Source organism: Canis lupus, chromosome 16, assembly GCF_003254725.2.
Source record: "Canis lupus dingo isolate Sandy chromosome 16, ASM325472v2, whole genome shotgun sequence".
In the NCBI taxonomy this organism is placed as follows: domain Eukaryota; kingdom Metazoa; phylum Chordata; class Mammalia; order Carnivora; family Canidae; genus Canis; species Canis lupus.
Genome location: NC_064258.1, coordinates 8,239,241 through 8,266,459, shown reverse-complemented (window position 1 = coordinate 8,266,459; position 27,219 = coordinate 8,239,241). Strand labels below are relative to the sequence as shown.

Here is a 27,219-nt window from a genome sequence, read left to right as displayed (position 1 = left end):
CTCAGAGAAGGCTTTCCCAATCTCCTGCCTGAAAGGGAAGGTCTGACTGCCAGCATTCTGGGAATTATTGAAAAGAGAGTGCTTGAGTAACTCTCCATGCATCCTTTAGGAAGGAGTCACTCAATCCTGTTTCTGGTAAAATATCCATGTCTGTGTCCCCCATTTGGACATAACTGGTTTTCCTCTCTCTAAAAGAGTATCAGTCTACTGCCAGGGAAGGGATGAAGCAGTCATCCAGTCAAAGAGAGCAGCAGACATGATTCAGAGATTTTCAGATATGCTTTCTCACTTATGTACCTTCCCTCTTCTGAAGATACCTGGCACTGCCAATTTCTGAGACTTTTGAGGAATTTGTGGTATAAATCAGGTTGATTTTCATTTCTCCATTGCTAACTAAGAATTTAGCTTTTTTAGGTATATTAAGTTCATTACCACTTCTCCATCTGCTTTCTGGCTTTCAAAATGTTGTTTGTGTCTCCTTCCTCTCTGTTGTCTCTGTCCTTATATGTTCATGCTTAAAAAAATTCCTTGATTATAGTTTTAGTGGAATTTTAAAGATAGCAAAAATCTGTCACCTTAACTGAAAACCCACATCTGCCAAAGCCCTTTGGAAACTAAAAATGTGTTAGTTTATTTAACCACTGCATTGTATGTTATTGTCTTATTATGAACAGAAAGGAAAAGTAGGAACTGTATCTTCTTTGGTTAAGACTGGTAATATAAGAACTCTTGCTAGAAGGCTTAAAATTTACAATTAATACTTTTTTTAGCTATTAAAATCTAGGATAAGCTGATAGGATGATCTGCATTCATAACAAGGTATACTCATTATATAGTCAGTTACCGAAAAATGTGAGCCAAGTTAAAAAAAAAAAGTGAGCCAAGTATTTTGGAATAGATAGACATCAAGGTCATGCTTACAGAATTAACACTGTAAAGCAATAGGAACATACTGCCTCTTAACTGACTATTCCCCAGACTATAGAACTACTCCAATTTGATAATGTTCTCTCTATGGTCACTTCTTGTCTTTATCAATACTGGCACTTCACTGCCTCATCACTGTTTCTTTTTTTAAGATTTTATTTATTTATTTCACGGGGTGGGGGGCACGGAGAGAGAAACACAAGCAGGGGAACAGGAGAGGGAAAGCAGGCTCCCCACTGAGCAGGGAGGCCGGCTAAATCCCAGAACCTTGGGATCATGACCTGAGTGGAAGGCAGATGCTTAACCAACTAAGCCACCCAGTCACCCCTCCATCACTGTTTCTGGTGTTTTTTTTTTTTTTTAAGATTTTATTTATTTATTCATGAGAGACACACAGAGAGAGGCAGAGACACAAGCAGAGGGAGAAGCAGGCTCCCTGTGGGAAGCATGATGTGGCACTGCATCCCAGGACCCCAGGATCATGACCTAAGCCAAAGGCAGACCCTCAACCACTGAGCCACCCAGGTGCTTCCCCCTCCATCACTGTTTCTAAAAACAGTTTTTTTTTTTTAAAGATTTTATTTATTTATTCATGATAGACTTAGAGAGAGAGAGAGAGAGAGAGAGAGAGAGAGAGGCAGAGACACAGGCAGAGGGAGAAGCAGGCTCCATGCCGGGAGCCCAACGCGGGACTTGATCCTGGGACTCCAGGATTGCGTCCTGGGCCAAAGGCAGGCTCTAAACAGCTAAGCCATCCAGGGATCCCCCTAAAAACAATTTCTAATACTGTCTTTTGTTCTTGCCTCTATTTATAGCCAAAGCTTTTCCCCTTTCATTATTCTTTTATTATTCTTTGACTATTTTTCCTTTCCTTACTGTTTGTTTTTGATTTTAAAGATTTTACTTAATTATTTGATATCTGACACACAGAGAGATATAGAGCATTAAGTGGGGGAAGGAGCAAAGGGAGAAAAAGACTTCCCACTGAGCAAGGAGCCCAACATGGGACTTGATCCCAGGACCCTGAGATCATGACCTGAGACAAAAGCAGACGCTTAACCAACTGAGCCACCTAGGTGCCTCAACATTTCAGTTTTTGTTTTTTTTAAAGATTTTATTTATTTATTCATGAGACACAGAGATAGAGAGAGAGAGGGAGAGAGAGAGAGAGAGAGGGAGAGAGAGAGAAGCAGAGACACAGGCAGAGGGAGAAGCAGGCTCCATGCAGGGAGCCTGACATGGGACTTGATCCCAGGTCTCCAGGATCAGGCCCTGAGCCAAAGGTGGCGCTGAACCGCTGAGCCACCCAGGCTACCCATCATTTCAGTTTTGATGAGAAAGATTTGGCTTCTCTCTCTTCCAGAATGTAAACCTACCAATATATATTACTATGTGTAATCATTCTTTCATTTTTTGCATTTAATAGATATGTATTGAGTACCTATTATAGGCCAGGCCCTGTTCTAACCATTAGGGATAAAACAATGAACAAACAAAGCCCCTCATCTCATATAAACTGTATGCCAGTGGGGGTGACAGACAATAAACAACTATATCACAAAGAGCTGGGTCTTAAAAAAAAAAAAAAAAAAAAAAGGAGAGGGATGTGGAAAATGACATAGGTAGGGTAGGAACATTAGTTATATAAGTGATGACAGAAGGCTTCTTTTATTTTTTCAAGCCCCACCGTGGGGCTTGAGTTCATGACTCTGAGGTTAAGACCTGAGCTGAGATCAAAAGCCAGACACTTAACCAACTGAGCCACCCAGATGCCTTGAGAAGGCTTGTTTTAAAATGTGCCATTTGAACAGAGACATAAGGAAGATGCTCTATGGATAGTTCTGAACTAAGTATCTCAAAGAAAAAAAGAACAGTACAAAGGCTATGAGGAGGGAGCAGGCTTGACTTGGTGAAGAAACAGCAAAGAGGGATCCCTGGGTGGCGCAGCGGTTTGGCGCCTGCCTTTGGCCCGGGGCGCGATCCTGGAGATCCGGGATCGAATCCCACGTCAGGCTCCCGGTGCATGGAGCCTGCTTCTCCCTCTGCCTGTGTCTCTGCCTCTCTCTCTCTCTCTGTGTGCCTATCATAAATAAATAAAAATTTAAAAAATAAAAAAAAGAAACAGCAAAGAAACTGGTGGGATGGGAGCAGAATAAGCTTTTTCCCTATTAATGTTTACTATTTTTGCCATAGTTTATTTTCTATAAGAGTTTACTATACCTTTCAGATTTGAACAGATTCAGATTCTAACTTATATTAAAGGCTGAGATTGTTTTAAGTCTAGTGGATAAATGGAAATGTTACTGAATAGGTATCATTTGCTGCAATAAGCATTTTTGGCTGAACACAGGCTTGTAAACAATCTAAATTACACATATACTGTCCTGTTTGGAGACAGAGAGGGTGATAGTTTAGTGGGAAGATACAAGAGCCAGATTTTATTTTGAGTCCTGGTTCTATGCTTACTTGCTTTAACTGATCTTAAGTCAGAGCTCTAGGTGTCAAATACATAGGTATACTTTTACCCTTTTATTCTTTTTATTTTTTAATTCTAATTTTAAAATGTAAGAGTAGCATAGTGAATATGGGGAAAGAATAATGCCTTGGACTCACATTCTGAGTTTGATACTTTTGCTGTGCTTATTAAATGTGCAATCTTAGTCATTTAAAATTCTGTTTCCTTATCTATAAAAGCAAATAAAAATATGTACTTTATAAATGACATAATTATTTATGCATGTAAGCAACGTGTATACTATAAAATGTAAATGTAATATACATTCATATTTTTAAACTACCCATAGAGCTTTCAAACTTGTATTTCACTCACTTAAAATTTTTCATCTAAGTGCTTTCAAAATTTATTAAGTTTTACTTCTTGGTTCATTTCTGCATTTGTACTTAAGAGTTGTATGCAAAATTTATCCTTCCCAATTAGTTCCCTATTTTGACTGACAATAAATTCTACTCAAGTAATCTTTGAGCTTTTTAATTATATAGCAAAATTCAATGGCTATGAAAAACTCAGCTTGAAACCCACCAAAAAGATCAGAATGCAGATTTTCCATTTAACTTTATTTCATTCAGATGACCATTTTGTAATAAAAAATATGGGTACATGGAGAAAATAATCTGAAAGGATAACTTAACAATCATTTTGTACACTTCAGTAACTGTTAATGACTTTTCTTTTTTTTTTTTGTTAATGACTTTTCAATAGGTTTTTTTTTTTTTTGCCTGTTTTGTTTTCTGAACCTTCACTGTTAAATCACTGCATGCTAAAAAAATTTGTAGTCACGCATTTGCAATTAAGTACTTGATATATGTTTTTGAAGACTATACTAGAGAGATATTATTTCCTAATATCATACTGCTAGCCATTAGTTAAAATGTGTCCTTATGTTACTAGACAAGTAATTTTAAAAAGCAACCCAAAAGAATATTAGCTAAAACCTTTAAAATACCATCAGTGGTCTTCAAAAATAATTTATAAGAGATTTAACAGAATGGAACTTACTCCATGCCCTGTGCAGTCTGCCGTGCAATATCTATAAGCTTTATCATCTCAAATTTGGTCTCAATGATGTGGAGATGGTGATATAAGCTGGAGCCCTCACACCACTGGGTAACAATAGCCAGTTGGGGCTTTGTTGAATAGCCCATAAAGAGTAGGATATTCACATGTCGAGTTTTCCTGTAAAAAGAAGAATATCGGTAAATAGTAAAGGTCAATAAACTTCAGCACATCTTTAAAAAGTGGGCCAAAGCTAACTAATTATCAGTAAGACATTGTTAGAAAAAAGTATTTTAAAAAAGACAATGGAGGGGCGCGTGGGTGGCTCAGTTGGTTAAGTGACCTACTCTTGGTTTTAGCTCACATGACCTCAAGGTGTTGAGATGGAGCCTTGTCTCCCACTCTGTGCTCAGTGGGCTCCATGCCCAGCAGGGAGTCTGTTTGAGATTCTCACCCTCTGCCTTTCCTCCCACTCATGTCTGCATGTTTGTGTACTCCCTCTCCCTCTAAAATAAATAAATAAGTAAATCATAAAAAAAAAAAAAGACAATGGAAAGATAAATTTAGAAATGATTTTAGGAATTGTATGGTCTAACATCCTACCCCTTTCAGAAAGGTCTTACATTTTAATACACCTCACAGATAGGCAACTGGAAGTTGCTTAAATACCTTCAATTACACGAAGCTCATCACTGAGATGTAGCTTATTTCCCTCACTCCACCTCCACCCCCCACACTCTTTTTTTTTGTCTCTTAAGTAGTTCTAGTCTTAGAAAGTGCTTTGGGGTTGAGAAAAAAATCATTTCCCCTCCACTTCCACCACTGGCTTTCCTGCTCTGCTTTCTGGAATAAAACAAAGTTTGTATACCCTCTTGAACATAATGGCCTTCAATGGGCCCAAATATCCTCGGTTCTGTTGACTTTTATCCTCCTAAGTTATAGTTCCAGAATTCTCCTCATCTAAGTTGTCCAAGCCTGGATATACTCTAGTTTGTTAATATTCCTCAACTTTCAGGGTGTGATGCAGTCTTTAAATGTGTTCTGGTAAGGTTAGAATTTTGAGAGTATTATTTTACTAAGTGGTGGTATGATTTCCCATGATCAGAATACTATATTTCTATTAATTCATTCTAGGATTAATTTTGCCATCAGTTATACCAATATATATGTGTATATACACTATATATATACACACACACTATATGCACACACACACTACAGTATTGCATACCACTTACAGAATATGGTTAAAGACAAAATATACTCATACAAGCTTTGTTTTATCCATTTTTAGTAAATCTGTAAAGCCACCAGCAGCTATCATTGGGAAAAAGAAGATAATTTCTCTGAAAAACAGTAATTCACACAGGCTCACCTGAGTACTCCTACTTCATTTTTGAAGGCCTGTAACTGCTGAGGTGTGGGTGCTGTCACATTCAACATTTTCACTGCCACGTCACCTAAAAAAAATTGTCATTCCAAATGTCATTTCAATATTTTAAACTTTAAAGTACAAATAAATGATATCTTAACTTCCTAAACTGCATTAATTTTCTAAGGATAAAAACTAAATAATGATACTCCTATACTAGTATTTCAAAACACCAATTCAAAAAAATACCCAGCATTGTTTTTCCTGTGGAAATTTAGTTTAGCCAATTACATTCCCATGGTATTTTCTTGGTTATTTAACAATATTAAACTAGATGATTTTACTAACTGAATGTTAAATTTACCAATGACAGACCCAGTGAAACTTGGCTGAAAGAGAAAACTGCAAAATTTCTTCATCAGAGAAAGAAAAAATATGTTAAGTGAGTACTTAACATATTTTTCAAATCCATGGATCACCTGCTTTTGCTTAGGAAAATTATTATTAATTTTAAAGATTTTATTTATTTATTCATGAGAGACACAGGGAGAGAGAGAGAGGCAGAGACACAGGCAGAGGGAGAAGCAGGCTCCATGCAGGGAGCCTGATGTGGGACTCGATCCCTGGACTCCAGGATCATGCGCTGGGCTGAAGGCAGGCACTAAACTGCTGAGCCACTCAGGGATCCCCTGGAAAATTACTTAAATTATAATTTAAAACCCCCACAATTTTCATGTGAAACAGGCAGAACTCTTCTACATAGCTAGTAGATGTGTAAAATGGTACAACCAGTTGAAACACTTGGCAGCAATTACTAAAACTGAACATATGTAAATCCAGTGGTCCCACAATTCTTTCCCTGACACACACCCAGCAAAAATGAAACATATGTTCACCAAACAACATGTACTAAGAATATTCATAGCAGCAGTATTCATAATAGCTCCAAAGTGGAAACTATTCAAATGCTCATCATACAGTAGAGATCGAAAACTAAATCATATTATAATCACACAATGAATATTACATAGAGAATGACCTACAACCACACACAATAATACAGAAGAATCTCGCACTTTTTTGCAGGTATGTTATACTCTGATATAAATACAGATTTTTCCTGATTATCAAAGTAATAAATACAGAGCTCCTAGTGAAAAACATTTTAAAAGTATAAAGAAAAAAATTAAAATCTCTTATAATCATGTCACTCAGAAATGATCAGTTAACATACTGATACACATCCTATTAGGCTTTTGTATGTATACAATGTGAATACTTACAAATACATATGAAAGATAACCTAAAAGATACATACTAAAATACTGACAGTCATTTTAAATTTTATGTTATATATTTATTTTTAGGTACCATAATATGAAATATTACACATGCTGCTTTGTAAAATTTAAAAACCACGGACACCTTTCTATATCAATAAGTATAGATCTACACTATTTCATGTCTATATAATCATATATGGAGGTTATCAATTTATCCTGCCTTCTGTTAATGAACATTTTTCATTAAGTCTCTAATGAATGTACTTGCATACACGTCTGTTTGCTTCTGTCCCATTAGTTGGTAGTTCTACAAATCGACTTGTTGGCTTAACATACATATTGATAAATTGCCCTCCAGAAAATTTGTAACTATTTTCCTACCAGCAGTATTACAAACACAGCTATAAACACCATCAATTAAAAAAAAAAAATCTGTCCACTTGAGAGACAAATGATTTCTAGTTTTTTATTTTGTAATTCTTTGATATCTAATGAGACTAGACATTGTAAGTTTCCTGGCTATTTCCTCCTTTGGTAAGTACATTTTTAATGTTTACTTGTGGTTTATAATACAAATAAAATCACAAAAAGACTTCTTAGGGAAAAAAATCTTGGAGTATAGCTCGCTTAGAAAATTGTCATCTTTAAAAATTATTACACTAATGATAAGAGTCCTCGTTGCTGTGAATCCAGTTTTTATTTCCCATGATTTTTGTTAGAAACCCTTTGGAAGACTCTTGAATCTGATCAAAATAGCTTAATGATGCAAATAGGGAATATTCCCTTTGATATTTTTTTTTTAATAGAAGTTGTTAAACATGCCCTGGTTTTTTTTTTTTTTTTAAGATTTTATTCATTTATTCATGAGAGAGAGAGAGGCAGAGACACAGGCAGAGGGAGAAGCAGGCTCCATGCAGGGAGCCCAATGTGGGACTCGATCCTGGGACTCCAGGATCACGCCCTGGGCCGAAGGCAGGCGCCAAACCGCTGAGCCACCCAGGGATCCGCTACATAGGGGATCCTGTGTATCACTGTATTACATACATACCATGCCACTTTCCCTTGTAGACTGTCCCAAATGACCCGGATCCAATTCTCTGTCCCACTGTGATCTGCCCATCAGGTATCTCCCAATCATCACTTGAATCCCGTCTACCAAGTGTTTTCTTGAGAATAATTGTGTAAAAGTCAAGCCAAAGCAAAAAAAGAAGAGAGGAAAAAAAAATCAGTATGTGGGAATGTTTTAAGCAAAAAACTATCAGCTCTTATATTTATTTCATTAAGTGAATACTGTGTCACATACTGACAAATTATATATATCATACAATCTAAAAGGTGACATTACATATAGCTATGATATGTAAAACAAAAGAACTCAAGAAGAAAAAAGATATTATATACCCTTACCATTCGATTCCTATCTTCTGAGGATGAAGATGATTTTCTTTCCCGCTGAGGTCCTGGAGATTTCTGTAATGCTTTTACATTAGTGAGTGAGCCAGGCAATGAGGCAGGGGGGGTGGCAGACAAACCTGTGGTTGATCCTAAATTAGTGAAATGAAAAATATATCTTTTAAAGGAGGATCAAGTATATTAATTTATTGGGGCAGAGGGTGGGGAGAAATTTAAGACTTCTTTAAAAATGCAGTGTATGTTTAAATATACAGCGTTTAGAAATGAAAGGCCGAAATCGGCCTCATTTGGTGATTTGCACTATAATTTCTTTTAGTTTTCTGGTCAACTTAATGACTTTTAAAATATCAAGTTACAGATACAAACTTTACTGATTAGTACAGAGTCCAGAATAAAAATAATGCTTCTAAACTAAGAGAGGAATACTGAAACAATACTCCCAAGTTTTTGTTTCTTTGATTAAAAAAAGTGAAATCAATTTAAAAGCTTATATGTATTTAAAAAAAGCGTATAACTATTTTGTGTCACCTAAACAGCCAATCGACATAAAAACAGATGGAAACTCCCAAAAGTAAACATATAATAAAAATGGCCTTAATGTTAAAAATATCTGGCTCTATCATTTTAGCCACTAAAACTTTAAAAATCCTATTACTATTTAACTATATACTATTTAACAAATAGTTAGAAATATTGCTCAGTTCACTGGTTCCTGGTTTCCTATCCCACTAAACAAAAATTATTTATTACTTGTATAACAAAGTTAAAGTAAACAAAGCCAAGCAGGTTTCTCAAGACTTTCTGAAAAACTGCTACTCATATAAAGGAAGAGCAAAGTGCGTGTGCGTGTTATGGCCTCCTGTCAAGTTACTACAAATGGAAATATCCTATCAGCCAAGTGAGCCCATAGGATACACTGAAAGTAGACTCAGCTGGCCGGGCTGCATACTTTTCCAAATGCTGACTAAGCAGAAATCCTAAATTCATTTACCTGATTTAGAGGGGTTCAAGCTAAGGACTCCTAGTATGGCCTGAGTATAGATAGCTAAGTAGAACTGAGATATCCAGTAATATCTGCATATACAACAAAAAGACCTCCAGAGAATCTTTGTTTTTTGGAAAGAAGATTACTATTTGGGGGTAGCTATCACTAATCTTTCAAAGAATAAGGATACAACTGTCTACATTTCAATGTTAAAACTGTATAGAATTGGGATCCCTGGGTGGCGCAGCAGTTTGGCCCCTGCCTTTGGCCCAGGGTGCGATCCTGGAGACCCGGGATCGAATCCCACATCGGGCTCCCGGTGCATGGAGCCTGCTTCTCCCTCTGCCTGTGTCTCTGCCTCTCTCTCTCTCTCTGTGACTATCATAAATTAAAAAAAAAAAAAAAAAACTGTATAGAATTTTATCATTAGTATATTACATGTGTCATCATGTAGAATTTCCATGATCCAACATGCAATTTTCGAAAAGAAAATGGTATCTGGAATGTTTGTAACTAGAGCATAATCCATTTCTGATGATAACTTTCAACATTCTAAAGCCTAAACTGCTTGCTCAGGCTTCATAATCCTCAGGACTGTACTGTACTACTTACTTCAGTTATACTACTCAGCACCATAGGACTTCTAGCCCATTCTATGGATTTTATGAGAAACAGCCTGGCTGAGAGCAAAAATCTGAAACACCACCACTACATTCACTACAGTCACTAGCAAAACCCAGTAAATCCAATTCTTTAAATCTTTAAAAATCAGTTTAACTACTAATTAAAGTAAGGCAAGATAAAACAGGAGGGTGAAATTATACTGTTAGCTTTCCACTTGTATTAGGGCATAATTGAGAGTGTCAACCCTCAAATTTTCTAAAGTGTGCTGAAGGACCCCAAATATATTACAAACCTTTTTTAAGGCTCCCTAATTTTGATATAATATAAAATGTACATGTCCTACATTTAAAAAAACAACACTGCTATTACAGAAAAATAAAGCCAAAAGTCTAGCAAAATCTCATAATTGTGATTTCCATTTTTAGTTTTTTAAAACCACACAAATTGGTAATAAATATTAATAGTCAAGAAGGCTACCACCTAAATGGATTAAAATAAAAGTAATGCAGATTGAAGGACAACTCCCTCCATATATATATATAAAATTTATTGCCACCCACTGAGTTTAAGAAGTTATCAAGACCAAAAAGTAAGTCACATAACAAAAAACAAGATGGGACATCTTAGCTCGGAATTTTCTTGCTTTTAAAAATTTACAACAGGATAGCATACAGAAAGCTTGTGGTAGTATGTGTGAGAAGCACATTCAGAGCATTCCAGCCAGGCCAAGCAGAAATTTAGTACTGAAAACTCTCACACTTACAAACACACACTGTGAGGGTGAGGCACAAACAGTATCTATAGTTTATATTTAGTTTGCTTTGGGTAAAAACAAGAAAGAAGAGCCCAACTACCTCTGAACACTGGGCCAGGCTCAAAATCAAACACTATTTCACTGGGGACAGAATGTAGGAGGGGACTGGGAGTCCGGGATTGGCATTTCCGAAGACAGCGCATCAGGTGGTTCAAAGGGGCTGTTAGAAGAGAAAGAGAGGGGCAGGCAAACACAGGAAGACAGACACACAGAAGAACTGAAAGAAATCATGGGAGTAAATGAGCTGAAGCCTGCTTCACAAAATCATTCTGGATGTCTAAAAAATTCTGCTTGTTTTCATAAAATCCAAATGAGTTTTATAAAGTGACTCATAAAAAGGACAAGAAATGCCATTTGATTTTTGGTACTAAGCAGGCAGTTTTTATGACTAAGTTAACTCTGTGATGCTAACATGACGGCAACATTTAAATGCTGGATGTACTGGGCAAAATCATCAAAAGCCACAGTTATTAAGACATATGAAAGTCAAACTGGCAGCAACATTAATTGGCAGGTTTATGGAATAACAAATGGAAAAAACCCACAACTTTTTAAACTACATGCTACTGTGAATACTAAATCCAATATATAAGGTAGGGTTATCATTCTGGCAGGTTCACAAGTATACAGAAACATAACAAAAGACAGTTTTTACAATGTTTTTCAATATAAAATATCTTTAAGTCTGGGCTTAGATATTTTGAAGATAAAGCAGGTCACAGTGAAGAGACTAACTCTCAATAAGATAAATGGGTTTTGCAGGTCTTCCTTATTAGAAGACAGCTTAAAAAGTAAGCATGGAAGACCATCTGGACGGAATATTCAAGATAGATTCAAATATCATTTCTGGGAAAACATTATATAGGGGTAATCTTACTTTAAAAGTACTTTCTTAAGCAATGCTTTATGTCCCCAATTTTCACAGAGTGCTAGAGTGAATATCTGATAAAAATTCTGTAAGAAATTTCAACCCAATTTTTCATTTACTTATTTAATTTACTGGACTATTAAGAGGACATAAAAGCTTTCTATTAGGGTCCATTCCAAATCCTTCTAGAAAGCCAATTCTAACAAACTGAAAATTTGTGACAGGCAATCTAAGGGATTCTCCCTAAGAATGATTTAGGAAAATCAGGATTTAACTGATTCTAAGCACAATCGTTAAATATTACTGGTACTGTGAAGACTCCTGGATTTAGCGTCTTGAGTTATGAAGACAGGAATCCATAAAGCATGTAAAATAATTCAGGCTCTCTCTTTGATGATAACAGCATTTTAAAATTATATAGTACAGGTAAGACTCCCTTTTATATCCTTTTTCTCTATTCATCTTATAAATCAGTTAAAATTATATTAGACATAAATGATAAATAATAAGAAAACCAAAAAATATTTGGGGCTTTTCTCTACGCATTTTTCTCTGTGTCTGTGTTTCATGAAAGAAGCAAATATAAAGGAGACAAGCAGCAAAGCAAATGCATTTTTCTGAGGTTTTTTTAAAATTGAAATCACTACTTACCTCCATCACTACGAAACCCTTGGTCTCTAATCAAGTCCTACAAACAAACAGGAATGGATGTTTATTCAAAGCATATGGTAAGAAAGTAATAACAACACTCAACTTTTCACTAGACATTAACAGAAAGGTTAATTCAAAATACCTATCTAGGGCAGCCAGGGTGGTTCAGCGGTTTAGTGCTGCCTTCAGCCCAGGGCCTGATTCTGGAGACCCGGGATCTAGTCCCACACTGGGCTCCCTGCATGGAGCCTGCTTCTCCCTCTGCCTGTGTCTCTGCCTCTCTCTCTGTCTCTCATGAATAAATAAAAAAAATCTTAAAACAAAAAACAAAATACCTGTCTAATGATGATTTCACAAAACAGAAAGAATGTGAAGTTAGCTGGTAAACATGATAAAATAAACATTTTGAAGCACTTGCCAACCTAATCCTATATTGAAGAGATTATTAGTCCTGATCAAATATTGAAATTCCTATCAGCCCATTCAAAACCAATGGCTGCACCAATTCTTAAAAAAAAAATTCTGGCACATATTAAGAGCCATAAAATGTTCATACCCTTCGATCCTATAATTCCACTTCTGGGAATTATTCCTAAGGAAATAATTCAGAAGAAAAAATGATATGCACAAAGATGTCCAGTGCAGCATTATCCATCATACTAACAATTATTTCCCTATTATAGACCTATTGACATTTGGGTTAAGTAAATTATGGTGCATCAATATAATAAGTATTGTTCAGCTACTGAAATAGCTAGGAAGCTTGTATTGGGAAACATATTTACAGTATGATAAAAAATAAAATTAAATGTACATTGATTGCAATTATAAAAATACAGATGTATAAGGAATCACTAGAAGCAAAATCAAAATGGCTCAAACAAGAGTTTTGTTAAAATCTACCTTTATGATTCTTTTTACAATAGATAATATTGGGGAGTGGGGAGGGAAAAGTCTACTGGCAATAAGGCAATTTGGACCTTAATAGGTAGAACTTAGGTTTTTATCCAGTTTAACTTAAATATAAGGGACTGAATGGCCACAAATGTCTCTAAACAGACTCAAAGGCTCTTTCTAAATATGTAACTTTTCTTTTATAGGCTAAGACCCAGAGTAAATTTTTTACAGATGATTTCTATCATGTTTAATGTATTATATAAAGCCTTCAACAGAATAACCAATAAATACTCTTAATATCTAGCAAACAACGTGCTAGGTATTAGGGGTTGTGTGACTACCAATAAATATAAAATCCTGGTGGTATCACTAACTTTCTGTATTCTTGAGAGTTTTTTTTTTTTTTTTTTTAAGATTTTATTTATTTATTCATGAGAAACACACACAGAGAGAGAGGCAGAAACACAGACAGAGGGAGAAGCAGGCTCCATGCAGGGAGCCTGACGCAGAACTAAATCCCGGGTCTCTAGAACCACGCCCTGGGCAGAAGGCAGTGCCAAACCACTGAGCCACCGGGGCTGCCCAAAAGCTTTTAATCTAAGTGGAAGAGATGCACATACGGAAATAAATGATACAAGAAAAATAGCTTAAGAAAACAATAAAAGAGGTACCAAAGATGCTTAGTTAACTGCCAAATAAATAGTATGTGTGAAAAGATTCTTAGTGCTACACAAGTTCAAAGGATAAATAACTTTAAGACCTGATCATAGGTAAAGCATTTCAAGAGATGAGCTATGAGTTGGGGCTTAAGGGATAGATAGGAATGCAGGGGGAAGAGGGAAGCAAAGGACCTTTTGAACAGAAAGAACAAGACAAAGGCAGAAAGGCCACATCCCTTTCCTTTTTGCTGCACCAAACTTGTGACTCCCCATAACCAGGGATCAGCCAATTTTGGCTTTCTCCACTCTTATTTGGCTTTCTCCACTCTTACTGCACCACATACTTCCAGTTTTGAATCTGTTCTTTTTTTTTTTTTTTTTTTAAGATTTTTTATTTATTCATGAGAGACATAGAGAGAGAGGCAGAGACACAGGCAGAGGAAGAAGCAGGATCCATGCAGGAAGCCTGATGTGAGACTCGATCCCAGAACTCAAGGATCACGCCCTGAGCCGAAGGCAGATGCTCAACCACTGAGTCACCCAGGCGTCCCTCAATCCATTCTTAAAGCTCTTTGACATTCTTCTTATTTATTCTAGGTTAAAGAAGATCTTCTATTATTCTAATACTAGCTACTTCAAACTCTTCCTCATCTCCTGTAGTTCCTTTCTTACTTGTATCTCTTCCATTTAGCATGAAAGAGAAAACAGAAGCCATCAAAAAAATTCTGTTCTGTCCTTATACCTATATTTGCACAGTCATGTTAACTATAAATTCTAAATTCTTACTATGTGCAAGGCATAATAATCATTCTTAATCCACTGTAAGAGGTAGACACTACTAGCTTCAAGGTTAAGTTATGTGTCCTAGATTATAGAGCCTGTAAAGAGCTGCAGAGCTCTAGCTATGTCCACTTTTAATATAGCCTCTGAGGAACATTGTTTCCACGATAAGGGAACTTTACTATATCACTTATTGCCTATCTTGCCTATTTTCAACCTCTCTCTTCAACTTGTTTTTTTCCCTCAAGTTACAAATATGCTGAAGACTCTCACATTAAAAACTGTCCCTCAACTCTGCTTTAATCTACAGCACCTTCATTATTCCTTTACAGCCAAGCTTCTCAAAACTGACACTTAACCCACATCTTCACCTGCCTTGCTCTCCTCCACCAGCCCTCTAAAACAGGTCTTAATGAAGTTACAATGACAAAATGACATAGTCCAATAGTCATTTTCAGTCCTTATCATTGGAATCTCACTGGCAACTGACATCAACTACTTGAGCATTCCTGAAGTCCCTTTTCTCCTGTTGGCTTCTGCAACACTACTTTCTCTTACTTAGCTGAAATTAGACTTAGGAAGAGGAGACCACAAAAGAGACAGAACAACAGTCTCTGTCTCAATATTAATAATATTCAATGGGGCTGCATATTCTACCCTCTCAGCAATTTACACAAACTCTTTGAGTAGTATCATTTACATTCATATTTTAACTGACAAATATGATAATTACTCCAAAAGCTGTATGTCTATTCAAGGTTATATAAGATATTCAACTGCTACTGGACCTCTAAACCAGTAAAGTCCCTCAGATATCTTAATGTCAGTATCGTCAAAATAATAGTTACCAGTTTCATTTTTATAAGTACTGTTCTTCCATCGGTACTTCCTATCCTAACGACTGGAATGGATACTATCTATACATCCAAGCCAGAGAAATCTGGGCATTATATTCTACCCCTCATCTCTTTCACCTCTTTCATCTATGACTCTACAGAACATAGAAGAAATAAGCAAGAAAGGGCGGATTTTACACCCCGTTTCAATCATTTATCAGTAGTGTGATCTCGGAAAGTTTCTTAACCTCCTCAAAATCTAATTTTTTCAATAGTAAAATAAGAATAAAAATAGTACTAACCCATGACTGTTTATGGGGACAGAGTAAGAAAATTTATGTAAAGCTCTTAGTACAGTACTTCTCATAGAGTAAGCATTCATAAACAGTAGCCATTTTCGGTATCATTCCTAACAGTCTTGCCTACAAATATCTCATTAATTCAAAAGATTCTTCCAGAACATAGAGCTGACCACTTTATCTACCACTTAAAAATTTTCAAACTCCCGACTACCAGGTCCTACAGAGACCTTAAAGCAGATACAGGTAGGGTGTATGCGGGCAGAGTATGGACTCTACCCATCTAGTTTTGTCTTCTACCATTTCCTACCCTTCTCCTGAGCCCTAAACTCCTACAATATCAACTATTAATTACATCCAATGTAAAGGTACTTCCATACTTCTGCATATACTATTTCCTTAACAAATGTCTTTTCTTCCTAAAACCCTCACCAAGTGTGCTCAATCAACTCCTACACATTCATCTTTTACAATATGACTTAAATATTGTCCTTTCTCTATTAAGTATTCCTATATAGAACAAGGTAAAAGTTTTTTACCCTCTTTTATAAATTACCACTATATATTTTTGTGTCTATTTATTTATATGTCTGATTCATCCATTAAACTCTGACCTCTTTTAGGCCAAAGATCATATACTAATTTACCCTTAATTTCCAATTATGTCATAATGCCTATTCCAGTGTCAATATTGTCATGTCAAAAAAAAAAAAAGTAAAAAAAAAATCTTGTTTACTAAAATAATAAATGATAAGTAATTATTGGAGGGAGCTGAATGAAATGACTGAAATTGAATGAATATGCTGAAGAATTTATATATTATCTTATAATCAGTGGGAAGTCCATGAAATTTTTGGAACAAGGAACAGATGATGACAGAGGACAGTACCATAAAGAATGGAAATGGAGGGCAGCCCCGGTGGCGCAGCGGTTTAGCGCCGCCTGCAGCCCAGGGCGTGATCCTGGAGTCCCGGGATCGAGTCCCACGTCAGGCTCCCTGCATGGAGCCTGCTTCTCCCTCTGCCTGTGTCTCTGCCTCTCCCCCCCTCCCCTGCATCTCTATGAATAAATAAAATCTTAAAAAAAAAAAAGAATGGATAGAAATGGATAGAGAAACCAATGGCAGGAAATCTATTTAGGAAATTAATGTAATAAGTAATTCAAGGGAAGAAATATGGGCCCAGAGGGTAGAAATAATAAGGACAAATTGGAGATGAGTTATCAAAAGGAAGAACTGATACCCTTTGACTATCTGGTTAAAAAACGAGGACAAAAAGGCAAAATATAAAAATGACACCGGGATCCCTGGGTGGCGCAGCGGTTTGGCGCCTGTCTTTGGCCCAGGGCGCGATCCTGGAGACCCGGGATCGAATCCCACATCGGGCTCCCGGTGCATGGAGCCTGCTTCTCCCTCTGCCTGTGTCTCTGCCTCTCTCTCTCTGTGACTATCATAAATAAATAAATAATTAAAAAAATAAATAAATAAAAATGACACCGACATATTCAAGCCTCATAAAACAAGAGAACATTGGTAACACTGAGAGGAAAAGTCTAGAGGGAAATAGTCTAACAGGATGTTAATATTGAAAGTAACACAGCTATAATTTTGAACATAATGAGAATAGATCTAACTCAGAAGTAAGATTTGATTTCTTATTTCACAATCTCATTATTCCCATATTTCCCTCTTCTACTTTTTTCTTCCTTTGTATTCAGATCTGTTAGCTAGAGGAAAAACTAGTTTCAAGCCCCTCAGCAGAGTTTCCCTCTGTCTCTGCCCAGTTCCCTGCCCATCCTCTCCCCCTTTCTCTAAAATAAATAAATAAATAAATAAATAAATCTATCTTTATAAAAATTTTAGAGGGCTTCATCAGTTCCCTGAAGGTACTCTATCAATCCTTTAATACTCAAGTTATTTTCATTTGGAGAGCCTATTATATTGTCATCTCTGTGGATCTTTTCTATTGTTAATTAGACTAATTTAATTCTGTATTCCTTTTTTTCAATGGCTTTTTACAATTTTAGTAGTTCTCCAAAGTCCCTTTTCGTCTTCATAAAACCCTTAAAATCTCTTCTTTCTTTCTTCTTTTTGCCAGACTTGCAATCAATCTGCATTGTTTTCATTGAAATGTTGGATAATGATGTATGGAGATTGGAATGCAAACTGGCATTAGATGGGGAAGAATGTTTGTATGGGGACTAACATTAGTCTGTTAATAAGTGAACATTTTCCTTTTAGTACAATTTTTGCTTCTCTAACTCAACCTTATAACTATGAGGACTCACATAAGGAATGCTCATATAATGAGAAGAATTCCTATCTTCTAACACACAAAAAACCACCTCACTAATTCTAGTACCCTGCTTATTTGGGGAAACAGTTCGAACTTCCATTTTATTTTTACTTTATTTTAATTAATTAATTGATTGATTTTAACTCCTTCTTAATATAATTACTTTCCAAGGCAAACAAGCTTGGTGAGTTTCCTGTTTTGTTGCTTATTACAGAGATTAAAGATAACCTATACTCTTTATTTGAAAGCACAAATTCTGGGAGTAGGACACCTAATTCTAGATAGGGATTCCTAGCCCACCACAGCTCAGGTAGCAGAGCACATTATTCTCTTCTGTAGTTCAATTACCAGATTATTTTGTAAATAAAGTTTTACGGGAAAAAAAAAAAAAAGTTTTACGGAAATAAAGCCACATCCATTTGTTTATACTGTGTTCTCTCTGGCTGCCTTCACACTACAATGACAAAATTCAATAGCTGTCATTAGAGGTCATATGACCCATAAGTCTAAAATATCCTATCTGGCCCTTCAAGTTTGTGATCTTTGGTCTATAATATGGGAAATTTCCTGTTTCTTCTTCTAACCTGTTTACTGAAACAAATATTTTTTGATGACCAACTATGTATTTCATTCTAAGATAGGTATCAAGTGAACTAATGTTAGGAATGGTTTCTGCTGGGGATCCCTGGGTGGTTCAGTTTAGTGCCTGCCTTTGGCCAAGGCCGTGATCTTAGAGTCCCGGGATTGAGTCCCACATCAGGCTCCCTGCATGGAGCCTGCTTCTCCCTCTGCCTGTGTCTCTGCCTCTCTCTGTCTCTCATGAATAAATAAATAAAATCTTAAAAAAAAAAAAAAAAAGGAATGGTTTCTGCTGCCAAGAAGATCTAATTGAAGAAGCAACACTAAGGTACATAATTAAGTTACAGTGTGCAAAATAAACTGAAAAAGTAAAAACATCAAGAGTGACCAGCCAGGAGGTGCCTAAATTAATTGAAGAGATGAGATTACAATACAGGATGATTATATTATATAAGATACATTTTTTTAAATGAATAAAACTTAATGAGAAACTTTACAAAAAAGAATATACAAAAATTCACGATATGTAGAAAGATGGAATACAGTGTTATAGTCGAAAAAGTAAGGAAGGTAAAAGGTAGTTTTGCATGTCTTGTACATAAAGTAATGGCTGGTTGTTAAGAGTTATTTAGCTCAAAGTTCTACTTTTAGAAATCTAGATAAAGATTGAAAATCTTCTACTTTTTGAAATCTAGATAAAGACTTAAAATCTTTAAAGATAAAGATTGAAAACCTGCAACTGTATTCTTATTTACTATAAAATGGCCAAGGGATTATCTGTTAAATAAATGAACATAAGACTTTTGCAGAAAAAATGTAAGGAAAAATATCAGAACAACTTCACAATTTGGCACCAGTTAAGTATTTAATACCAGAAGAGAAGATGACCAGGCTTTTCTGATCAGTAATTCAGGAAAAGTCTATCACTAATAATAGCTACGATACACAATTCTCATCTGTATTACAGATGTAGCAGAAAAATAAATACACCCAATTTTTTTTTTTTTAGTTCTAATAATGCTGGATGCTTACATCAATGTTGACGGGTTCTATTGTGTTTATATGCACATTTGGAGCTGATGAGGACCGGTCTCGTTGTCCAAACTGATTTCGATGATCTTCATCTGCTGGTCGGAAAGGCTGTGGAATTGGAATGGATTTTGAAGGAGACGGACTGGTCAGAATTGGGGGCCTGGAAAAATCAAGTCATTGAAAGATAAGATTCAGGGCAACTTTATATAGATAATAACATTTTAAAAAGGATGATATAAAGATTTCCTTATAAAACATTAAAAACCCAGGAGTAACTGCGCTTAACAAATACTTAGTTTTTTAAGCGTTCCAAAAAATCTTTATAGTGTCAATCTCTCATATTCAAAAATGTTTACCATGTCCAATAACTAAGCAACACAAGACAATCATATATTAAGCATTAAAGTAAATCTTTTAAAAGATTGCTTTTTGAGGGATGCCTGGGTAGCTCAGCAGTTGAGTGTCTGCCTTCGGCTTAGGTCATGATCCCAGAGTCCTGGGATCAAGTCCTGCATCAGGCACCCTGCAGGGAGCCTGCTTCTCCCTCTGCCTATGTCTCTGCCTCTCTGTGTGTCTCTCATGAATAAATAAATAAATAAAAATTAAAAAAATATATATTGCTTTTTGATAAGATCATCAAAATAGGTGACAGAATGATCTATTTTGGTACTGTAGGTAAATAACAAATTCTATGATGTCTCGCTGCACTGAAATAAACCGAGAACTCACAGAATACAATAAAGTTCTGTGAAAAGATTGTAAACCTCTGTGAGGAGTCTAATGCCCTCAGAAAGGATATCCAAGGGAAGTGGGAAGGGAGTATCACGTAATAGAGGAAGTATGGTTGTCTTGGTGAGCTCCATCAAGACCAATGAATGACACAGTGCTAACAGCCTCTCTAAAGAGATAGGTTATCATTCTATTCCATTTTATGCAAACTCTGTAATAATCTGTATTATTTAGTGGCTATTAAGACACACCCAGAAAGACAATTGTGGAGGGAGTAAAAAGATATTTTGGGAGGGGACAGAGTTTAGAAAGGAATGGGAAGTAAATATAGTACAAAAAGGAATAGAAGGAGGTTTGAAGAGCCAAAGAAGCCAAATAGTGACAAAAGGCTTTTTTTTTTTTTTTTTTTAAAGGTTCTGCATAAAGCATGTTAACAAAATCTGAACCAGACCGGTTTATAGTTTTACTCTTTGAAGCATGCTCTAAACGGTAGGGAAAGAAATTTTGAGCTCATTTGTTCATATTAATGGAGTCCACTTAGAACTGAAATAAAAATAATACTATGTACTTTAAATACTTAGTATCATACAATGAGAATTACAGGCTAAAACTGATGGACCTGGCCTTTAGAAAAATTACCACACTCCACTTGTTCTTTTTATTCTATTAATTATTGAAAAAATTTTAGTTTGTGAAAGAGCTATCTTTATTTTTGCTTTAGGCAGCCAACATATGCCTTTTGCTAAGGGATTTTGGGAACAGGTAAAAGAATGAAAAAATTACCAAAAAAAATTGTTTTAAAGATTTTATTTATTCATGAGAGAAACAGAGAAGGGGGGGCAGAGACACAGAAAGAGGGAAAAGCAGGCTCCATGCAGGAAGCCCGATGTGGGACTCGATCCCGGGTCTCCAGAATCACGCCCTGGGCTGAAGACAGGTTGTAAACCACTGAGCCACCTGGGCTGCCTGACAAAATTGGTTTTTAAAAAAAGTTTTGGAAAATACATCTACTTTTAAAAAACTATAGGCTGATTTAAAGTCTCAAGTCAATAGCGTGATTTGAGTTAGGACTTAGAAGTGGAAAAAGCTTGAATTAACTACAGTTGTATAGGGCAGTCTAATAAACATAATCGGTCTAGTACAGGCATAAGAGAGAGCAAGTCATTTTTGAAAGTTACTGAATTGGACTATGATCGCAAAATGTAGTTTATAACAAAGCAGAACGTATATTCAAAGAGCATTGGTCTAGAAGGAGGAAAAACAAAAACTGGGATTTGATATGATAAATTTTATTACCTAAAGAAATGAATGGATATTTAAGAAGTGAGGTTACACAAAATCAGAAAGACTATATTTGGCAGTTGGTATCTACCATTACCCAGTAGAAGGCATCTGTTGGCCCATAAAGTCAATTTACCTAGACTTGACAGCAAGTATGTAACTTTGGAGAAAACTTTAAGTAATTATATCCTGGTGTCATAAAACATCTGAGTAATGTCCTAATCCCATGCTTAACAAAAGCAATCTTTAGATTATAATTTGGTTTCTCATAAATATCTTCTACAAGTAGACTGAGTGCTGGCCCATCCAACATAAGAACTTTGGTCTACAATAACAGCTCTATTTCTCTTGGAAATTAATTACCTGGAGTTCTGATTCAGTCTTTTCTAATTCTGGTCACTGTAAATCAGTGTATTTCTAATAACTCATCATTTCTAGGGATTGATAAAATTCAGTTTCCATACTGGGATGTATTTACCTGGACCAAGGCAGTTTATACCCTGTGAAGTATGTTGGTAGCCAGCAAACTGGGTTTCTCCTGATGATACCTTTACTTATCTTGCTGCAAACCTCTTTAAAACAGTATTAGATTAAAAATAAAAAGAATTTTACCTCTAAAACCCTTTGGCAAATTACTAGTTAGTTTAGATCTAATTTTTAACTAGAATACTAAAAGGTTTTTTTTTTTTTTCTAATTTATTCATGAGAGACACATAGAGAGAGGCAGAGACATAGGCAGAGAAAGAAATAGGCTCTCTGCAGGGAGCCTGATGTGGGACTTGATCCCAGGACCCTGGGATCACGCCCTGGGCCAAAGGCACATGCTCAATCATTGAGACATCCAGGTGCCTCTAGAATATTAAAAGTTTTTTTTAAAGAATATTGAGTTTGAAGCCAAGTGACTACTTCTGTTCAGCAGTATGGAAATTTTAAAATGTTGACTTTTCAGACATTCATACATTCCACAGCATTTTTAAAAAGCAGAAAAGGAGGTACCTCTAACTTTTGTTTGAAAATTAGTCAATGTATCACTTCCCCAATATGTCTTGGTTACATTCATTATTATATGCATTTTATGACCACTGTAATTGTCATAAGGACTATTAACAAAATGCAAAGAAACAGCAGTATAGAATAAGACTGGCTTCTATCTTTTCATAGGCACATATAGACACATGACATAAAAGCATAAGGAAAACAAAAGTTTGAACATCTTTCTTAACATTTGCTCAAGACCAGAATGTACACTTCAGTTTAGTTATAAATAAAATACTCATGGCATAGGCAAATGGTTTTGTAATTTTAAGACAGCATCCCTTCAGTGGAAGGTAACTGTCCTGGATCATTACCATTATAAACCTTCAGAGAGACCAAGTTAATTTCATTGTGGTGTTCTGTAACTCTGCTCACAGAATTGGGACCTGCCATTAGAAAGGCATCATGGTCTTACAGAACCTGTCAGGAGTAAATGCCATAGCCAAAAGATTAATTAAAAATCAAAACAAACAATTACAAGACTTTGAGCGCCTGCCTAAGAACGACCTAGGTGCATAAAACTAACAATAAAGACAGCAGGAATAAAAGGATTCCACCAGAGCAGATAACTATTACAACCTGACCACTGCAGCCCCCACCCCAAATTTAATGGTTCCATTTTCTAGTGTTCCAAAGTAGATAGAAACATCTAGTCCTTAATACAAATCTTTTCTAGATTTTGTAGCCTATGAGACCTCTAGAAAGGTTGGTTTTGTAAAATTCGACGTCTTGGAATTATCCATTTTTTTTTTGTCTCTAGGTGGAAAAGATAACATTACATTGTGAAGAGAGGAAGGAAGTAGAGTTCAAACTGACAATAAATATTTCTGATCTTAACTAATTATCTCTGGAATATTATAGAACAGAATGCCATGTGAGGACTTTTTTTAAACCACATGCTTCCAAATACAGCTTAATTTATTCTGCCTCAAATCCAAAAGGGAAAGAGTATGTAGACCTATGTAAGAAATTCTCCACAACACTAATATCTGTTAAATTCATCATCTTTTTTTCCCTACTATGAAGCTTGAATATATGATGCCTTTGGATCATCTTTTTTTTTTTTTTAATTTTTATTTTTTATTTTTTAAATTTATTTATGATAGTCACACGGAGAGAGAGAGAGAGGCAGAGACACAGGCAGAGGGAGAAGCAGGCTCCATGCACCGGGAGCCCGACATGGGATTCGATCCCGGGTCTCCAGGATCGCGCCCTGGGCCAAAGGCAGGCGCTAAACCGCTGCACCACCCAGGGATCCCTGGATCATCTTTAAAGTCAGTTTTCTCCTTTATCCTCCACAACTAATAAACACTATAAATATTTTCTTTACACTTTATATATACCCATCCCTTCTCCACACTGCTACCATCCCAGTTCAAGTCTTTATTGCCTCTCATGGTCTTCACTGTGAACAACATCTGAATTAGCCTTCTTCACTCTAGATATTTGTCCATTAATCTATCTGTATATCACCGGTAGTGCTTCTTTCTTCAAAACCATTTTCACCAGATTAGTCCTCTGCTCAAAAACTTTTACTCCCCCCACCTCTATTAAGTCTAAATTCCAACTTGAAACCCAACACTTTTCATAATCTGGTCTCATACATGCTACGTCTCAACTTAAGATTAGCCTCTGTTCACCACCTCTCAACTCTACCATTCCATTCCCTTTGTTTATGCTATTTCCCCCCTACCATCCCATCATTCATCACCATGCTTTTTATTCCCTGGGCTCATTAAAATTCTGAATTCTTGAAGGTCCAGTTCAAATCTTCATTAAATGTTATTAACTACTCTCACTATTCCCCGTCTATAGTATACATGATACTATTTATGTCCTCACATTGTTTAAAATACCATGTCAGAATTTGCAAACTAATTATACACTATTTTTAAAATGTTTGCCATTGTCTCATGGGTCAATGCTACTTTTCTAAATAGGAATCATAAACTTTTATATTTGATATTACCTAATACAGTGATGAGCACAAGCCAGGGACTCTAAATGATATTACTTGATTTTTTTAAGACTGGTCCAGAAGCAGTCTATGTTAGTTTTAATCTTAGGTATCTTACCAAATGGATGTACATATTTGCCTATGGGATAAGTTACCCAAAGAAAAATCCTTAATTCAATAATCCAAGTGTTGGAAAGGTTTATAATTAACCAACAAATCCAAAAGAAACCAGCTCAAATAGCATTGTCATTGAACAGCAGGAGTCAAATCATACCCAGGAGAATCGGAGGGGGGAGCAGAAGGGGATGATCCAGACGTAAGGGCAGTCTCTGCTATGGAGGCCTCCTCCTGTGGTATTGGGTGGTGTTCAAAGAACTTGGAGACAAACAGCAAACTGTGAGGCAAAAACAAAAACAAAACAAAACAAACCTAACTTGTGCAAAACCCAGAAGCTGCATACACCAGAATACATATAGAGTTAAAAGAAATATTTGAGATCAAATTCCACTTTCAGAAATGATTGTTAAATTCAATTAGTTGTATTTTTGCCTAAAGGCTTATTTTTTAAAAATTACATTGTACTTTTAGAGGCAAGCTCATAATCTAAAACTAATTCTCTATACAGCAAATTTCTACATATTAGAGGGGGTAAATCATGCTTTATGGTTACGGAATTAGAAGAAAATTTATCTACCATCTCAGTTAGATGATGTCATTATAATATACTTCATAGAGTTAAATTCTCTTTGCTCAAGTGATTAAGAAAAGTTTTAAGACCTTAATAGCAGCAGCAGCAGCAGCAACAACAAAAGATTACAACAGACTCAGTCTTAACTCTTAGAGAAACTCTGGCATAAAGCAAATAGAAATTTTAGAAAGAGATACATTGGGCACAAAGATTTTATATCTTACTTTTAAATAAACTGGGCAGGGAAGGTTGAAGGAGAGAGAAAGAGAGAGAGAATATATATAATTTATAAAATAGTGACAGAACCAGAATCCCTGATCTGTGATCCAAAAATATAACGGTTAACTTAATTAAAATCACACCCATTCTCCTCCCAAAACCATCTAAAAATGATGTCTATGGGCAAGGGATCTTTATTAATTAAAAGAAGATATAAGACATAAATGAAATGTATAGCTGAATCAGAATTACAGTTTGGGAGAGTAGTACTGGCTATACTACACAGTATTCTCTAGCCATCCTTTCTAAATTCTCTGTAATTCTACTGCACAGAAAATTCCCACACCCTAAGATAAGTTAGTTTTACATCAAGAAAAGTAAAATGTAGACAGAAAAGAGATTTTTTTTTTGATTACTTACTCAAGTTGGTCATAATTAACACACATCAGTGGAACCTCTGTACTACAACGCTGGTGAAATTTATAACCACATGTTTGACAGCGAAAACCCTGGAAAAGCAGCTTTCGACAAAAGTCACAAAATGCTAAGGTGAAAAAAGTTTTCCGTACCTGCAAAGTAGAAAACATCATAGAGAATTTCAAAAACTTGTAAGAATCTTTTTAGAAATCAACTTATTTACTCTCCTGGTTAAAATAACAAATCTTTAATTATGTTCATATCACAAGAACCGTTTTACACACTAAGATACTAATATGAAAACCAGGGGGTTCAAGACAATAGACTATATGTTTTTACCTCCCACCTAATATACGATTTAAAAAGAAGCAAAAAAGATGGGAAGTTAATAAAAAACTAGAAACTATTTTCAAGCTTGACTCCATGAAAGTTAAAGAGATGATAAACAGAAGGAGGGAGTAGGAGTGAACGGAAGGTAAGGGCACACTTTAACAACTGCACAAGGAAAGGAGTTAAGAAATGCTTACTGGTGTTGACAGAATAAGAAACAATGGTATATTATTTAAAGTTACAAAGGTATCCAATACAGGAACCTGCCCAAAAAACAAACCAACAACAACAACAACAACAACAAAAAAACCCAAAAATCACCTGAAGGAGGGGAAGGAGGAAGAAGAAAGATTGTAAAGCTACAAATGAGCTAATTTCCTTTGGTAACAGAAGTTACCAAATGGTAAATGGTAACAGCAGTTGATAAAGTAAGGAACTGTAGCTTAAAGTTACCATTTGGTAATAATGAGATAATCACCAAAGAGCTTTAAAACAGAAATTAACTAGGATAAGGGACAGGAAAATCAATATGAACACCTTTTACAAATTATCAGTTTGTTAGAGGATCCAAACATCTAAATTTGTGAACATTGCTCTACAAGAAACTTAAAAGGCACCATGAAAGAACCCTAGGTCAGAAGGCAAATGATCTACTCAGGGGTTACACTGGGGAAAAAAAAAAACCAAAAACATGTTAGGGAGGCTCCATCCTGGTAACTACTGAAGCCAGAAATTA

At 35.8% G+C, this 27,219-nt stretch overlaps 1 protein-coding gene across 9 annotated transcripts in view; it reads right to left on the bottom strand.

Annotated features, from left to right (window-relative positions):
• The window catches only part of BRAF (B-Raf proto-oncogene, serine/threonine kinase), a 179,426-nt gene that overhangs the window by 41,756 nt on the left and 110,451 nt on the right, over positions 1 to 27,219 (bottom strand). For 5 of the 9 annotated variants that reach the window (XM_049095216.1, XM_035700231.2, XM_049095218.1 and 2 more), the window contains 9 exons: positions 26,157 to 26,305; positions 25,104 to 25,223; positions 19,828 to 19,987; positions 12,452 to 12,488; positions 10,973 to 11,092; positions 8,504 to 8,640; positions 8,145 to 8,262; positions 5,817 to 5,901; positions 4,445 to 4,621 (listed from right to left, as the gene is read on the bottom strand). In XM_049095216.1, the coding sequence (XP_048951173.1) occupies positions 4,445 to 4,621; positions 5,817 to 5,901; positions 8,145 to 8,262; positions 8,504 to 8,640; positions 10,973 to 11,092; positions 12,452 to 12,488; positions 19,828 to 19,987; positions 25,104 to 25,223; positions 26,157 to 26,305 (1,103 nt within the window). The remainder of the gene's footprint in view (positions 1 to 4,444; positions 4,622 to 5,816; positions 5,902 to 8,144; positions 8,263 to 8,503; positions 8,641 to 10,972; positions 11,093 to 12,451; positions 12,489 to 19,827; positions 19,988 to 25,103; positions 25,224 to 26,156; positions 26,306 to 27,219) is intronic. The other 4 variants (XM_035700227.2, XM_025433893.3, XM_035700228.2 and 1 more) reach the window with 1 other exon arrangement.